At 41.9% G+C, this 15,036-nt stretch overlaps 1 protein-coding gene across 4 annotated transcripts in view; it reads right to left on the reverse strand.

Moving 5' to 3' along the window:
• The window catches only part of AFAP1 (actin filament associated protein 1), a 224,159-nt gene that overhangs the window by 19,929 nt on the left and 189,194 nt on the right, over positions 1 to 15,036 (reverse strand). For all 4 annotated transcript variants that reach the window (XM_073610727.1, XM_073610710.1, XM_073610719.1 and 1 more), the window contains exons 10-12: positions 13,285 to 13,496; positions 9,793 to 9,938; positions 1,525 to 1,642 (exon numbers count right to left, since the gene is read on the reverse strand). In XM_073610727.1, the coding sequence (XP_073466828.1) occupies positions 1,525 to 1,642; positions 9,793 to 9,938; positions 13,285 to 13,496 (476 nt within the window). The remainder of the gene's footprint in view (positions 1 to 1,524; positions 1,643 to 9,792; positions 9,939 to 13,284; positions 13,497 to 15,036) is intronic.

Raw genomic sequence — 15,036 nt, forward strand, 5'->3', positions numbered from 1 at the left:
AGCCGCACAGAACTGAACAGAGAGTTGGTAAGCATGACAATTATATTAATACAACATGGCTTTTTATTATAAAATATCCAGAAAATATCAACTATAAGAACACCACAGCCAATAACAGTACAGTACACCATTAACTGCACCAGCCTTGGGGTACTAGACAGTGAAGTCGCTCCACATGTGCATGGTTCTGCATGGTGCCGCACACCATTGTTGCTGCAAATCCCAGTGCACATATGCAAATATTTACCTTTGTGAAAATCCAAATTTGCATATTGCTAGGTACTCCTCACCACCACACCAATGTGACACTGTTGGGTGAATGGATGCTCAGGTACCAAATATTACATTATGGAAAGTGGTGGGAAGAGCCGACTTGTGTACCCCATACGTGGAGGTCCAGTGGTCCCATGGGGCTTTCAGGGAAGGATTGAGAAATTCATGTGCATGCTTTAACACAGGTTCCCGTGGCCACGTGTTCATTGTCGTATGCGTACATGTGTGTCGAAACAAGAAAAAAGGAAGGCACATACACTATATTGTCAAAAGTATTGGGACACCTGGCTTTACACACACATGAACTTTAATAGCATCCCAGTCTTAGTCCATAGGGTTCAATATGGAGTTGGCCCACCCTTTGCAGCTATATCAGCTTCAACTCTTCTGGGAAGGCTGTCCACAAGGTTTAGGAGTGTGTCTATGGGAATGTTTGACCATTCTTCCAGAAGGGTATTTGTGAGGTCAGGCACTGATATGGATGAGAAGGCCTGGCTTGCAGTCTCCAGTCTAATTCATTCCAAAGGTGTTATATTGGACACACAAAACAAGGTCCATAAAAACATGAATGAGCGAGTTTTGGGTGGAGGAATTTGACTGGCCTGCACAAAGTCCTGACCATAACCCAATAGAACACCTTTGGGATGAATTAGAGCGGAGACCGTGAGCCAGTCCTTCTCATCCAACATCAGTGTCTGACCTCACAAATGCGCTTTTGGAAGAATGGTCAAACATTCCCATAATTACACTCCTAAACCTTGTGGACAGCCTTCCCAGAATAGTTGAAGCTGTTATAGCTGCAAAGGGTGGGCCAACTCAATATTGAACCCTATGGACTAAGACCGGTATGCTATTAAAGTTAATGTGCATGTAAAGGCAGGTGTCCCAATACTTTTGACAATATAGTGTACACATGTACACATTGGAGCAAAAATACATTGCAGGTAAAATTGTACATCTATACTGCTTGACTATCAGGTGGGTAAGCAGCACCCGAATTCCACCATGCAATGTGGATTGCCCATCAACTCACTGAAACGTGTTATTTTTGCATTCCATTAATTTTCCTTAGTGCAACACGGGACCCCTTATGCCCCAAAATAAGGATGAAGGAATCTAACCCCACTTCCAATGTCTTAGGAGTACGGGAAGCTCTCAGCATGTCACTGTGGTATGTGTAGTATTTTATTAGTGTTGGTATATGTCTATGCCTTACGGAGATAACAAATGTATGTGTGCATTCTTTCTTACCAATCCATTAATACATGGAACATCATCATAATGAAGAGCCAGGCCGCTGGGGCAGGAATAACCATTTGTAGGGGCTTCTCGATAGGGCCTAGTCGATATTACCCTTCTGTTCATAAAACTAAAAGTGCAAAAACAAAGGGAGATGTATTAATGTGACAATAGGAGTATTTCAGTCAAATAATGTTTACATACTTATCCTCACATTTTAGCTGATTAGTCTTTTTATCATGTCCCCATACTTCCCCGTTGGAGAAGTTGGAAAGTTTCTATCATAGAAAAGGCATTCAGTGCATTCCTGAGAATTGAGATGCTAAACATTCATATGTACTGGTTCTATGAATTTGTATTGGGCTTTCTGTACACGGTGCAATGCCCCGTGCACACGATAGGATTTTCCGATGGAAAATGTGTGATAGGACCTTGTTGTCGGAAATTCAGATCGTGTGTGGGCTCCGACACACAAAGTTTGAGAGCTGGATATAAAGCTTTCCAACAACAAAATCCGTTCGCGTAAATTCCGATCGTGTGTACACAATTCCGATGCACAAAGTGCCACGCATGCTCAGAATCAAGCAGAAAAGCAGCACTGGCTATTGGATTTTTCTCGGCTCTTCGTATGCGTTGTACGTCACCACGTTCTTGAGGTTCTGAATTTCCTACCAACTTTGTGTGACTGTGTGTATGCTAGACAAGTTTGAGCCAACATCCGTCAGAAAAAAGCCCATGGATTTTGTTGTTGGAAAATCCTATCGTGTGTACAGGGCATAAGAAGAAAGCCAAACACAACATGCTTTCAGCATTAAAGCTGAATTCCAGAAATTTGGCAAATTTTGCAGGTACACTGAGTTAAGTCCAATTAGATGCATGCCACCTGCAGGACTTATCTCTATTACTTATACGTGAAAGGTTTATAGCACTCCTGGAGGACACACTCCAACTGTGAGAGGAGAGAAGCACACAGATCAGCTATGCCCACCCATCCCCGAAGCTGCCCATTCACAGAAGCCTTTGTATTTTGTGAATGAATCAACATAATACAAAGGCTTCTGTGAATGTGCAGAAGGAAGGGGTGGGTGGGCATAGAAGTTCCAGCGACTCTGACCTTGAAGGAGCTGAGACCACAGGAAGCAGAGTTATCTTCCTGGAGTACAATAAACCTGTCAGATGTAAATAATAGAGATAAGTCTAGGAGGCAGCAGGCACCTCGTTGGACTTAACTTATGGTATGCCTGCAGTTTTTATAAAGCAGCTGAATTCCTGGAGTTCAGCTGTAAATGACTTGCATTCAAAACGTGCTTGAGGTGCTTCTTACTTGCTATTGAGCAACTTTACCAAATCTTCGGCTTGCTTTTGTATAAATTGTACATTTACACATAGTAGGTACAGAAGCAATTTAGATGCAGTAAGACAGGAAATGTTGCATTTACCAGAACATGATGCAAAGCAAGCAGAGTAATAAATATATGCATGAATGCGTTACTCCATAAGATCTAGTTTATCATTTCTGCATCGGGTGTTGATTTACTAAAGGAAAATAGACTGTGCACTCTCCAGCTCAGGTGCACCCATTTTTCTCCAGGGCTTAATAAATGTGGCAATCCAATCCAATCATGTGCAAGCAAAAATACTGTTTTTTTTTAAATTTTCCTTGCACCTGATTGGGTATTCTTTACAAAGTGAAGCTTTACCACATTTACTAAGGAAAATTAGTTTAACTGCACTTGCAGAGTCCAGTCTATGTGCCTTCATTAACCACTTAAGGACCGCCGCACGACGATGTACGTCCAAACTTTGAACGGGGATATCGTTGTTATGGCAGCAGCTAGCTGCCATAACCCCGGTATCCCCGTTTTCGTGCGGTGGCCGGCTTTCAGATAAAAGTGGTCCCTGCGGCGGATTCGCCACGAGATCACTTTTATCGGTGGCGGGAGAGGGCCCCCCCCCCTCCTGCCGCGAACCGGTGCCCTCCGCCGCTTACCGGAGCCGTCGGTAGTGGCGGAGGCGATCTCGTCCTTCCCTGTGGTGTGTCTGGAGACGAGTGAGGCTAAGATGGCGCCCACTCGTCTCCATGACACTGCTGGGCGAAAGCGACGTCAAAACGTCACTTTTGTCCACGCCTTTTTGCATTTTAGTGTAAGTATGAGATCTGAGGTCTTTTTGACCCCAGATCTCATATTTAAGAGGTCCTGCCATGCTTTTTTCTATTACAAGGGATGTTTACATTCCTTGTAATAGGAATAAAAGTGACACCATTTTTTTTTTTAAAACAGTGTAAAAATAAATAAAATATTGTAAAATAAATAATAAAAAAAAAAAAAAAAATTTTTTTTAAACAACCCCCCCCCCCCCCGTCCCGACGAGCTCGCGCTCAGAAGCGAACGCATACGCGAGTAGCGCCTGCATATGAAAACGGTGGTCAAACCACACATGTGAGGTATCTCAGCGACCGGTAGAGCGAGAGCAATAATTCTAGCCCTAGACCTCCTCTGTACCGCAAAATATGCAACCTGTAGAATTTTTTAAACGTCGCCTATGGAGATTTTTGAGGGTAAACGTTTGACGCCATTCCAGGAGCGTGCGCAATTTTCAAGCGTGACATGTTGGGCATCAATTTACTTAGCGTGACATTATATTTCACAATATAAAAAAAAATTGGGCTAACTTTACTGTTGTCTTATTTTTTTATTCAAAAAAGTGAATTTTTTCCCAAAAAAGTGCGCTTTTAAGACCGCTGCGCAAATACGGTGCAAAAAAAAGTTTGGCAACGACCGCCATTTTATTCTCTAGGGTGTTAGAAGAAAAATCATATATAATGTTTGGGGGTTCTAAGTAATTTTCTAGCAGAAAAACCTGTTTTAAACATGTAAACACCTAAAATCCAAAATGAGGCTGGTCCACCCTAAATCCACCCTATTGTGTTCCAAATCCTTCCAGCTTCTTCACAAAGTATCTGACCAAGAAAAATTTTCTTTGATTATTTATTATAGAGTGGTACCAGAATTACAATATAAATCACTACTGTATCTATCTCACAGGGCTATTAATTAAGTCCTATATTTCTGTGTGTTCTCAGTATGTTCCCAGGGTGCTCCTATAAGGTGTGGAAAGGCTGGAAGAGAATCCAGATGATGTCATCTCCCTCCCATCGCATTCATTTTATCAGACACTCCCTCCTCATAAATTATATCATATTCTGGCCATAACTTCCTATATAACTAAAGAAAAACAAATTCCTGAAATGTTAATTGTTGATTTCTATCTATATCTGCTATGTTTACCAGTAATAACTCAGTAATAACTGATACACGTGGGGTAGCTTCTTTGTATTCTGTATCTGCATGTGATTATGCTCACTTTTTGCCATCTTATATCTCTTTTTGGTAACCTCTGTCAGTTTTTGTGTTTTTTTTTATGTGTGCTTTGTATTAAAAACCTAAAACGTTCAATAAAAAAATTATTGAAAAAAAAAAGAAAAGAAAAACAATGTCTTTTAATGAAGGACACTGGTGGAAAACCCATGGTTCTGTAAAACCTGATTCACTACCACAAAGCTTGAGAAATGTTCTGGTCACAAAGAGGGTCCCTGCCAGACATTAAGTTGATAAAACAGGGGCCAAGGGCAGCAATCGTCGACATGGTCCGTGTGCCAGGATGATTGACTCCTGCGTATGCACAGAAGTTATGTCATCCTGCACCAGCCGAAGAAGATGCCTGAAGGCCATCACCTGGGAAGAAGATGGCTACGCCGGGAAGGGACCCCTCATGAACTTTGGGCTGTTATAGGTAAGTATAGGGACTTTAGTTCCACTTTAAAGTAAAACTGAAGCTTTACAAAAGAATACTTTAGTTAGTGTCACACAGTTATTATTGTGGTGACACAAAACACAGTACAACAGAATGAGCCAGTGCTCATTCTGGGCAAGTTACCACAACACCATTATCTTGTAGTTTATAATATCAAAGATACAACTATGTTGGTGTCTGTTGTCAACAGGGGCGTTGCTGGGTCTACAAAAGATCTGGGGCTAGAGCCCATAGCAGCGTAGTAAAGAAAGTCATACGCTTGGGCGGGCATACACCGCCCTTGCATCAGGGTCCCCAGAGAGCCTCCCCCTTAAATCAGGGTCCCAAGAGAGCCTACATCTTAAATCAGGGTCCCCAGAGAGCCTCCCCCTTAAATCAGGGTCCCCAGAGAGCCCCCAACTTACATCAGGGTCCCCAGAGAGCCTCCCCTCCCCTTGGGGACCCCTGCAGAGACTCAAGGCTATGGGCCCCAGATTTGGGGCTATAGCCCCAAAAGCCACCCCCTAGCGACGCCACTGCTTGTCAATTTTACATTGTATTTTTTAAAATGTAACTGCCTACTCCCAAACTGTCATTTGAAGTAAAACACATAGCCAAGTATTATTCTCCACAATTTTTTTATCGTGCATTAAAAAAAAAAAAAAAATTAGACCTGCATTTAAAAATATAGAAAATATACCAAATCATTATTATTCAACCCAAAAAATTATGTCAAAGCAATAACTCCAAAGCCAATAATAAATAACACATTATCTCCTCCGATTCCGCAACATGTCTGGTTGACGAACGGCCGTTCAGAAACGAACTGAAAAGCGATAAATGAAAAACGCAAAGAGAAAAGCGCGAATCAACAGTCACCAACTAACTAACACGAAATTAGCAGAGAGAGCCCAAAGGGTGGTGCTAAAGAGCTGAAAAACAACGTAGTACGTCTAGTATGTCACTACATTCGTAATTGTTGGCCAACATTTGTGTGACCGTGTGTATGCAAGACAAGTTGGAGCCAACACACTTCGGACAAAAGTTCACGGTTTTGTTGTCGGAAAGTCCGATTGTGTGTATGGGGCATTAGGGACCACCTGAAGCTGGTCCACTAAGTACTTGGTTAGGGGCTCCCCCAAAACAGACCCCTCTGGAAGGAGAGAGGCAAAGGACCACGAAGACCATGACGAGCCTTCTAGGCCAGTATAAAAAAAATTGCCCCAGCTAGCTAAAAGGCGCAGTGCAAGAAAAGCATAAAAGTGATGTGACCACGTGCCAGTAAAAAAACACAATGACTGTACCACTTCTGAAAATCTTAAGTTACCATACTGGCACCCCTGGGACACCACCCCTCCCCAGGGGGCACCTCACCGGGAGCTCCTTGCTCCTACCAACCTCAGGCCAGACAAATGCAGCATCCTGTATTCAAATTAAGAAGGCATTAAAACTTAGGAAGAGCCCAGTAAACTAGGCCAGATTAAACCCAGGAGAAAAAAAGATCCCTCCCACCATTCCCACCTTATTACATCAGGAAAATACTAACCAGCACCCCCTGTCTACTCAGGGTGTCGGCTTTCTTCCTCCCAAAAACTGAAAAGAACAGATACTACATTTGATCTTAGCCACAATTCCAAGAGGCTCTGTTTGGTCTGCAGTTTACATCTTATCCACAGGATGGCAGTATGCATAAGAGAGCCAGTTTTTATAAATATTTAAGAGAATAGCATTTTAGTGGAAGGAAGATTATATGTCTATTGACTTTATTTTCTTGAAATGAGACTACAGGAAACAGACGCAGAAATTAAGCCAAAATGTGGTTTAATGCAGGTCTCTACATATAAAGCAAATTAAATAAAACAGAGAAAAATTAAACTAAAGTCTTTATGTATAAACATATCACTTTTAAATGAATCAAACTAGACATTAGAATTTCTACCATAACCCATTAAAGCCTGCTTTAGTAAGTAACTTCCAGTTAAGAGGTAAACTCTTGCCAAACCACTAAATACCCAATTGAAACACCTACACACGTACGGTTTTGCCTTTAAAAAGATTCACAAAAACGCACATAGTCCTGTAATTTATCCACCCCACCCTGTGATATATTGTATCACTGTGAATAAATTACCAAAAGTATTGGGACACCTGCCCTTACACGCACATGAACTTTAATGGCCTTACAGTCGTAGTCCATAGGGTTCAATATTGAGTTGGCCCACCCTTTACAGCTATAACAGCTTCAACTCTTCTGGGAAGGCTGTCCACAAGGTTTAGGAGTGTGTCTATGGGAATGTTTGACCTTTTCTTCCAGAAGCGCATTTGTGAGGTCAGGCACTGAAGAGGACAAGAAGGCCTGGCTTGCAGTCTCCACTCTAATTCATCCCAAAGGTGTTCTATCAGGTTGAGGTCAGGACTCTGTGCAGGCCAGTCAAGTTCCTTCACCCCAAACTCACTTATCCATGTCTTTATAAAAAAAAACTGTATTACTGCAGGTAAATTTGGCATCTGGTGTTGTAGCAAATGATTGCTTTCAATATTCCATTGGTTAAACTTTTAAATATAAAACAGTTAATCTGATTAAAAAACAAAACAAAAACATGGATGCATTTATGTCTAGTATTAACTTGACCAACAACTACGTAGTATGATGTATAATGGTCTACCCAATTCCATGTACAGTAAACAGAATGGGTTATTAGATATGCCCAAGATGTTAGTGTATCTGAAGTTTCTAGTGAATCTGATGAAGTTTGTGCAGAGATTGTACAATCAGTGCCATTGTAATGTCTGTGGCCAGCTTCAGTACCCACCCCACCCCCTCTTTGGAGCCGATCAGCATACTAAACAAGCAATCCTGCTACTAGCTTTCAGCTGTTATCAAGCAACTTGGTAACACATTGCAGGTATTTTTCAACTTAACGGAAAAGTGATTTCAAGACTTTTGTAGGAATACATCTATGAACCAAAGGCAATGTTTACATATACTCCTGGAGTTATTATTCAAGAGTACCTGTCTTCTACACAGCAGAAACTAACTTGTGAATTAAACTAATTGGGCGTTGAAGAAAGTTGAGTTTACATGAAATGATTCCTAAGTGATATTGTGCATTCTGTTTGCACCACGGAGCAAAAAACATGTTTTGGGTTTCTAGTAAGATTTTAGCTGCTTCCATCAAGATGTGAACATTATGTGTTCAGCTAAATATGCAAGACCTTCTATCCACGGGGGGGGACGACATGTGCACATATCCACATACTTATAACAGGGTGGAGAACATTACGTATAATACACTTTCTGCACCAAAATGATGAGATTACATAACCATTTATAGTGTGAGCGAAAAAACTGCCCATTATGGTTTATAATAGTGCCAGGTATACATGCAGGAATCGGAATCCCTACGTGTGGCACTTCTCCCTCCTTAGCATATTAAAATTGACCAGGGATATCACCCATAATGCAACCAACTGTGCGTGTTATGAACCCATAATATCAATCATGACATGGGCACCAACACAAAGTTGCATCAACTGCGGGCGATATAGCTGCCCCTCCAATGCTTATTAAAGCAAGTAAAACCGTTGGAGTGCATCCAAGAAAAACAGGTTTTCATGGGGGTTCCTTGTGTAAAAAATGGCCCCACTTTCTAAATATCCCAACACTGCATCATAAATATGGCTGGACTTATACTTCCTGTTGTCCTAGGCCAACTCTCTCCTCCAACCAGCTAACAATATTATAACCACAATTATCATATGGCATAGTCGTAAACGGCATGCCAAATCTGGTGGCAGCGACGATGTAATAGTCATTACCCCTCTTTTTAGGTGAATGAACACAGAATGGGTGAACTGTTTGTACAAAGAACACTAGTCCTCAAAAACTGTGCAGAAGCAGCAACAACAAGGACCCAGTAATAAGAAGAGCCGGCAAAACTGTAATCCTTGAAGTGTCGTTTATTGGTACATCAGAGTGACAATAAAACAATAAAGCTGACGCGTTTCGGCAATAGCCTTAGTCGTAGCTACGACTAAGGCTAATGCCAAAAATGCGTCAGCTTTATTGTTTTATTGTCACTCTGATGTACCAATATAGCCGCATAAAGAAGCAGTTAACCAACCTGATCACAAAGGAAACACAGGTCAACACAAGTATGATGGAAGATACTGCATATAGCTGCATAAAGAAGCAGTTAACCAACCTGATCACAAAGGAAACACAGGTCAACTCAAGTATGATGGAAGATACTGCATATAGCCGCATAGAGAAGCAGTTAACCAACCTGATCACAAAGGAAACACAGGTCAACTTAAAAATTTGTGAATCAGTACTGCTTGGACCTTGAAGAAGGGGACATACCCCGAAAGCTTGTCCTGAAAAATTGTATGTTAGTGCAAATAAAAAAGTATCACGGACAGTACTCAATTTTCTCTGTCACAATTGCACTAATACGGCTACAATCAAATCAAGTATCAACTTACCAGAAAGACTGTTTAGCAGTTTGTATGACATTGGCAGTGGTGTCCACATCAATGTAGTCATAGTGCAGGGCTCCAGGGTCAGTAGAAGAACCTGTTTCAGCCAATAATATTCCTATCCAACGACCCATGTCTTCTGAAGAAGTCGCCTACAGTGCCAGAAGAGAAAATAAAGGAAAGAAGTGAAGAACACAAAAGTATATAACACATACAGTATACAATTATTATTCAGTAACAAAGAACTTTTTTATAATCTGTATCTCATTCAACACTACAGTTAAAGACCAAAAAATAATGCTCCTACAAAAGTAGGTAATCTGGGATTATTTTATCTCATACAAAAGCCTTTTGAGTCCTTTAGAAAGAAAAAACTATCATTTTCCCTGTTTCTTTAATGGCTAAATTTTGCATTTCTCCGTTGGCACTTCCCCACTGTAAAACCATGGGGTACTCAGGTTTTCAAAGCCAAAGAGTAAAAGCAGTCCAGGTGTAAAGAAAAAAAGCATGCCAAGCCAAATATGTGTACATGACTAAACCCGGCCAAGAAATTCTAAGCAGACAAGTGTAGATAGCCATGCCAATCCTTCTAGTAAATGCTAGAGATGCCAGAGCTCCTGCTAGTAGGCATTGCGGTTTCCACACTTTTTCAGATGCTTGTTGTGGCGGGCCAGTTTTGAACATATAGGGGTTGATTTACTAAAGGCAATTAGGCTCTTCATTTTGCAGGGGAAATAACGTTTTGCAAAGAAATTCTTCCCAGAGCTTGATGAACGAGGTGAAGTTATGCAAGCAAAAATGCTGTTTTTTTTTTGTTTTTTTCCATGCATGTGGTTGGGTATTCTTTACAAAGTGGAATGTTGCCATATTCACTAAGCTCTGGTGCAAATTCCCTTACACTGTGAAAAATCTATTTGCCTTTAGTAAATCAACCTCATAGTTTATTTAGCTTGAAGTGGGTAGATTTTCCTAGCACAAAAAATCTGCTGTTAAATATCACACTTATAGTCTCAGAGGTATCTCAACTCCAGCAGACAGAGAACAACCCTGGAGGAGCTGTGCAGTGCAGCTGACCTTGCTGAAGGATTGTAGAATGATGTCAGAGGGAATCCTGGGTACAGATAGCTCAGGTATTAAGGCCTTTATAATGGAGGGAACAATGTGCTCAAAATTTCTTATGTATAAAATCTCATAAAAATAGTGACAGTAAAAAATGAAAATCTTGTTCGATGTTTTTTGGCTTAATTCACAAAGCTTGTTTTATTCTTTTTTACATAATGGAGATGACAAAGGCTTTGAGCATTATTACATAATGCTACTGGAAATTAATTGAAACTAGAAGCACCCTTCAACAATGTGGATTTACAAACTTCATTCTCTTTCCCCTCATGGCATGAATGAGGAGCTAGACACCCATACCTTCATGGAATGAAACCCCGATCTACTCTCAAGTTATTGCATATGATCGCTAGGATTCGCTAGCATTTACACAATGGGAATGACAAAAGCTTTGAGCATTATTACATAATGCTACTGGAAATTCATTTAAACTAGAAGCACCCTTCAACGATGTGGATTTACAAACTTCATTCTCTCTTTCCTCATGGCTTGAATGAGGAGCTAGACACCCATACCCCGATCTACTCTCATGTTATTGCACATGATCGCTAGGACTCCATCACACTGTTATGCTGTTTTTTGTGTTATTGATTGTTATTAAATTTTTATGGTTTTAGATTATTCATTAATACAATACAGTAAAACCTTGGTTTGAGAGTGTTTTGCAAGACAAGCAACATTTTTTAATAAATTGTAACTTGATATACAAGCGATGTTTTGATATACAAGTAGCGTCTTGTCACAAGTGAGTATAAAAGAGAAAAGAGGCACCTCTAAGTGTAGCAATATGGTTACATTTAATGAAGGTACAACATTTAGCAACTCACATGGTTGATGAAAAAGGCACATCTAAGTATGCAGACATCCGGGGTAAAGCTGTCCACATAGACCATCCTCCGCACAGCCATCTATGTCATCCCTTCCACGCTGCGCTCACCGAGCGGTTTAGGCCTCGTTTTCAGTTCGCTCTACTGCAGGGTAGTCTTCCCGGTCATGATTGCAGACTGACATCAGTGAGAGCCGGCGGTGCAGAGGAAGGTCTATGTGGACAGCTTTACCCCGGATGCCTGCATACTTAGATGGGTCTCTTTGAATCATCAACCATGTGAGTTGCTAAATGTTGTATCTTCGTTAAATGTAACCATAATGCTACACTTAGAGGCGCCTCTCTTCTCTTTTATACTCTGTAGCTCCTGCTGGATTTTGCTTCTAATCCCCTTTCTGGAGGCTTCCATTTGTGGATGGACATTCTATGGTTACACAACCTATCACATTGCTATAATCTTTTTATATGGACTTTAAACTGAAGGACTTATGAATAAATGGTTTTGGAATGAATCATTTGAGTTTCCATTATTTCCTATGGGGAAATTTGCTTTGATATACAAGTGCTTTGGATTACAAGCATGTTTCTGGAACAAATTATGCTCGCAATCCAAGGTTTTACTGTATTGGTATATAACTTCTTAATTCCAATCATTTATTCATGTAATTGCATTTCCATTCTATTATGCATTAGGATCTGATAATGATTTTTACAGTTAGTGTTAGAAATGCTTTTAGTTATCTTTTTATTGCATATACAGAGGGTAACGTGTGTGGGACTTAATGGCTGTCCCACCCCCTAGTATTGGTATTTATATCCCTATCTCTTGCCAGCTCAGATCAGATGACCTGACAAAGGGGTCAATCCCTGAAACATGTAGTCCTTGACTGAGCTCTGGCACTCCACTCTCCCCCTCCCATTGCCCTGTGGACAGATGACCGTCCAGATCCTGCCTCTGATTGCCGCTGCCTTTCGTGTACACGGACCCGAAAGCAAGCTCTTCTGTCTGCTCCTGTCGCCCCCTTGATCAGGACCGATCAGCCCTGCACCATCTCACCGACTATCCGGAGTGTTGCGTGCACCTCCTGGGCTCCCAGCCTCCATCCAGGAGCTCCAAGACTTCCCACAGCCTTACTCCATCTGCCACTGTCTGAGACCTGGGAGCATAGCCTGCACCCTCCGGGGTCACCATCCCTACCACACAGCACAAAGGTATGTGACAGCCATCCATCCCTTCTGGCTCTGTGGAGGACTCCACGGTAGCCGTGAGTCACAGTGCTCACAGGACACCTTCCTTTTCCACTGCATAACACCTGACATTTGTTTTTTGTTATATGAATTGATACCTTTGCAATTAAAGATTGAAACTTTTAATTGTATTGCTTGTTTAACCAATCCACCGAAACAGTGCTCCTTCTGTTGAATCTCCCTATCTATCTCATTTGGTCTCTTGAGTTTGGGAGCAGCGGCCGAAGTCTATTATCTTCCATTTATGGGTATCTTTGATCACATTTATGCGCCTGCCCTCCTTGTTGAATCATGGAGGCGCTCACCTCCACCACGGCCACCTCTTGTCCATTCCGCAGTAGTCGGAATGTCAGTGGATGTTTAGAGTCGAGACCGGTGTTGACTTCACACCCTCGAAGAGGTATGGAGACTATGTGTGTTTTTAGGTCAGTCCGGTCCTTGTGGAAGATGAGTTTGTGGTCCTTCACCCGACACCAGCGTTCTCTCCAGCGGTTGTTGCTTAGAACATTTAGATATCCTAGTATGAAACAACATAATTTATTACATAAAAACAGACAACTACCTTTGTTACCATATGTAGAAGACAGGTATTTATAACTGGATTATAGTCTGAATGTCTAGGCAGTATTTGGAAACTTCTGCAGGGATTTTGGGAAAAAAAGCTATGGGCTGGACTAAAATTTTCAAGAATCAGAGCTCTGTCCCTTATCATATAAGAGGTGCCCATAGTGTCTGCTGGGCACGTAGCAGTAGGCGCCCATAGGACACCAGGTTGATGATACAGAGGAGCTCTGGTTTATACAAAATCTTTTTCTTTTCTCTTAAAGTGGAGTTCCACCCATTTAAAAGTCAGCAGCTACAAAAAGTGTAGCTGCTGACTTTTAATAAACAGCCACTCACCTGTCCCACGGTCCAGTGATGCAGGCGTACGAAGCCCCGCTCCTCTCCCCCTCTTGTCTGCGGCGCTGGCATTGTAACTGTGGGTGCCTGTCTGTGGCTTCACAGCCGGGCACGCACTGCGCATGTGCGAGCAGCACTGAGCGTTGTGAATGGCTGGGCAATCTTCTGGGACCTATGACCTGTCCCAGAAGATTGCAGGGAGGGAGGGGGGAGAGGTAAACTTCTTTCCAGGGCCACGGCACCAGGGGAGGAAGTGGGGGCTGAGTGCCTGTCAAAACTGGGTAACCCCCAAAAAATGACATGCCAAATGTCAAGGGGTCACCAGTACTTAAAACGGAAGTTCAATTTTTGGGTGGAACTCCGCTTTAATACAGCCTATTGCTTTTAACATTAAATATAGTAATATAAAAATGCAACAATATTGTGCATCATAAATACCTGACATTTAGGTTTAACCACTTCTGGAACAGCAACAGGTATCACCTCAGTACCACTTTTTAGAGCCGGCGGTCGTCTCTCTTGTAAAAGCAATCCTAGCAGCTAACTAGCCAGTGGATTGCTTTTACATGCAGCAGGAGGGGTCATTCCCTCCCCCCCACACCCTCGGCCACCTTCTGCAGCTTGCTCAGGCTCTCCTGTCCCAGGAGACCCACATCCGTTGGCTGGTTGGAAAGCCGAACAAAGCCTTGATCAGTTTTGATTGGCTCTCCTCTATGGTACCCCAGAAGTGATGTCAATGGTGACATTTTAAAAAATAAAAAACATTCAAAAATACAGATCTTAGTGTTTTGAATGCTTTTAAGGGCAGAGGAGGGATTATAGACCACAGATCTCTTCATAAAAAACGGAGTTACTTACCGGTAACATCCTTTTCCAGGAATCTTTCAGGACAGCACCATAGAGAGACACCGGCTCCTCCCCTCTTAGGAAACACCGCCTTCCAATTCAATATTTAAATCTCATCCTCCCAACGGCCCCTCAGTTCTTCACGAGTTCCTCCGGCCAGCTGGGGAGACACAAGAATACGTCATACAAATCTTTATCTTACCTGACGTTCTCATGCGATGAGTTCTCATAGATAATCAAAAACCTGGGTGGGTACTAGTGCTGTCCTGAAAGATTCCTGGAAAAGGATGTTACCGGTAAGTAACTCCGTT

The sequence above is a fragment of the Aquarana catesbeiana genome, linkage group LG01, assembly GCF_042186555.1.
Source record: "Aquarana catesbeiana isolate 2022-GZ linkage group LG01, ASM4218655v1, whole genome shotgun sequence".
Classification (NCBI taxonomy): domain Eukaryota; kingdom Metazoa; phylum Chordata; class Amphibia; order Anura; family Ranidae; genus Aquarana; species Aquarana catesbeiana.